At 40.8% G+C, this 2,905-nt stretch overlaps 1 protein-coding gene across 1 annotated transcript in view; it reads right to left on the reverse strand.

Annotated features, from left to right (window-relative positions):
• Positions 1–2,905, reverse strand: part of LOC107095906 (adipocyte plasma membrane-associated protein-like) — a 14,437-nt gene that overhangs the window by 4,580 nt on the left and 6,952 nt on the right. Inside the window, exon 7 of the mRNA XM_015392274.1 lies at positions 1,338–1,498. Within this exon, the coding sequence (XP_015247760.1) occupies positions 1,338–1,498 (161 nt within the window). The remainder of the gene's footprint in view (positions 1–1,337; positions 1,499–2,905) is intronic.

A 2,905-nucleotide genomic window follows, 5' to 3' on the forward strand; every position in this document is an offset into this window, starting at 1 on the left:
GCGCTGTCCTCAGTTCCTCTTTATCACCAGACTTGAAAGCTGAGTTCCGTGCTTTAGGCAATTTTTCAAACCTCCCCTTTCATCCAGGGTCGTTGGTTTGCTCAGATTGTGATGTTCTTTGTGAAGCTGACGTCCTCAATGCATTTGTTGAAGTAGGCTGACAGTCATGGCACACTCATCTATATTTATTTTGTTGTCATGGGTTGCTGCATCCTTGAACATATTCCAGTCAGACCATTCAAAACAGTCTTGGAGTTTCTCAATGGCACCCTCAGACCACACTCTGATTACTTTGTCGGTTTAGCCCTGATTAGCTGGAGCTTATATGCTGGTATGCACAACATAGGGTTTATTCACAAATTTAAATACTTCAGGCATTATTTGGAGAACAGAAGAAGAAAAATCTAAATTTGGTGTCTCAGAAAATCGGAATACTGTCAAATATTTCATATCTGAAACCCATGATGTCACCAATATCAGCTGATTAAATCAAAAAGACAAAACAATCATAAGGAAACCGATGGCCAGTGGTTGATGCCCTCTATAAGGAGAGGAAGCCAGAGAGGGTCATTGCAAAAGAGACAGGTTGTTCAAGCATTATTAAAGAAAGGAATAAGATTAACTACTGTTAATGCGACTAGCATATATCTTCAATTCTTAAGTGAAGTACCATCATTTGGAGCTTTCCAGTTTTCTCCAGACTAGCAAGCTGGATATTAGAACATGGCAGCCAAATTCTGTGCACTCTTTTTTCACCATTAAAGTGCCCGTAGTTCAGAGGCTGGTTGTTCAAGCATATTTAAAGAGAGTTAAGTGGAAGGAAAGAGTGTGGAAGACACAGGGTCAACATCAACAGGGATAAATTAAGTCCTTAGAGGATCAAAAAGCTTTATGGACAGACTCATCCTGCATCTGCATTGGTACAGGCCCATCCTACCAAAGGTGCCAAAACTTGATCCAATGACCGACCAGTGAAGCAACCTAAGCTTCCTGAACACAGGCTGATGGCCTCTATGCCACACTGCACTGATGCAGCATTTAGTGTAGGAGCCTCAACCAAGTGCTGAGTTCTTCAGACAGCCTGAAAAGTCTATTTGAAATATATTTTCATTGACTTTTCATAATCAGACACTAAAGTTGGATTTTTATCATCTGCATTTAACTTTCTGCCAATACTCTAATTCTTTGTCATGTTAAGGCAGAGTTTTAGTGGAAGAGATTTTATGAAAGCTTATTGATGTGGAAGAATGGCCTAGTCAAAGTCTAGAGTCAAGTATAACTGAGAATTTGTGTCAAGACTGATGTTCAACCAGAGTTGTGCAAATATTCATCTGTACCTCAGTATACGTCCGATGCTGGTCTCCGCCAGCAGCAGAAAGCTCTCGTCAGGCGCCAGCGCGATGCCGTTGGGCATGTAGAGTGAATCCAGCAGCACCGTCACATTTTTACTCCGAGGGTCGTAGGAGAGAAGACGGCCGAGGCTGTTTAACTCGATCACCTGCAGGATCAAACAGCAGCTTCATCTAATCCGTCTCTGGTACAAACGCACACATTCTGGAACAGTTCAGTAGATCTCCAATTTAACACAAACCCCACGGTACGAGGAGGAGATAAAAATGGAGGGTTCACTTTCAATAAACTTTTATAGGAAAACTTAAAGCCTGCGTCATTGGAGGTTTTTACACCAGTGTTTGAGGGAGAGTGATTATTTTGTTTTTTTTTTAAAGCTCTACATCTTCTGGAACAAATGAGGATGTTTCTAGTCAAAGCTGAGAGCACTTAGTGTGTGAAGTGCATCCTGCAGCCTCGTCATCAATTCTCCACAAAAAAATCCTGTTATTTCCTCAGGATGTTTTTGAGTCCTCTAGTAATTTCAAGGACCTTTGGTTACCAAGAAACGAAAACTCTGATTGAGGCCTGAAGGCATCAGGGTTTCATTAAGTGGCGGCTGGTGGAGTTCTCTCCGGGGGGGCTGTAAATTCGAAATAGAGGTATACCAAAAATCTATCAAAAATATACTAAGTTATTATGCCAGTCTATTTTTATAAATGCCAACAACAAAAAACTTGATAAAACCACTTTATATAAAAACAGAACATAATTTCATGTGCAGGTTTACTTTTTAAACATAAATCTTGCCCTTCTGAGGCTGTGAAGGTAAATCTGTGTTTTGCATGGTCCAATATTGTGTCACAGACATGAAAAAAAAAATGTACCAGTTTCATAATGGAGAAGCTATTCGTCAGTTTTATATATTTTTTAATATATAAAAACGTTATTTTCTGAGAATGTGTTTGTTTAAGGGCAACTATGCAAATGAATAAACACCTAGAAAAAGAACACAAAATTATATTATTTTCAATGTGAATCCCAGATTGTTCATTCTTTTTTGCCTTTTCTAAAAAGTGTTTTAAATCAGTCCTAGCTGTCTTTATCCATGCTGGCTCAGTTCCTGACATTTGAAAAAGGAAGCAGGGAAAGCAGGATAAAGCCTTAGCCTCGCTGCATGCAGTTAGCCTAGCCTAGGAGCTAAACCAGAATCTCTCTAATGCTTCTACAACTTCCACTGTTGACCGCAAAACGTCTGCGCCTTGGAGGGAGGTGGTGAGCAAATACACTTCCTGTCAGCTCAGGGCGCACCAGAGCTGCACCGAGCTCTCCTATACCTTTGTATTGCAGAGAAGCAACTGCGCATCGACAACTTTTAACAAGAGTCTATGGGTTAAGATTTTTGCGCCCTGGGGCAGGAATACAAACCTGACTCCGCCAGATGGATTTGCTCCGCATATCCATCTGGAAACCTTCTGGTGAAGTAATTTTGGGAAGAGGCGAAAATACTGGCTAGCTGATTGGCCTATGTTGGTGATAGACGGGCCAAATAAACCAATCAGATCAACGAAGCATA

The sequence above is a fragment of the Cyprinodon variegatus genome, unplaced genomic scaffold (genome assembly GCF_000732505.1).
Source record: "Cyprinodon variegatus isolate N-32 unplaced genomic scaffold, C_variegatus-1.0 Scaffold583, whole genome shotgun sequence".
NCBI lineage: Eukaryota > Metazoa > Chordata > Actinopteri > Cyprinodontiformes > Cyprinodontidae > Cyprinodon > Cyprinodon variegatus.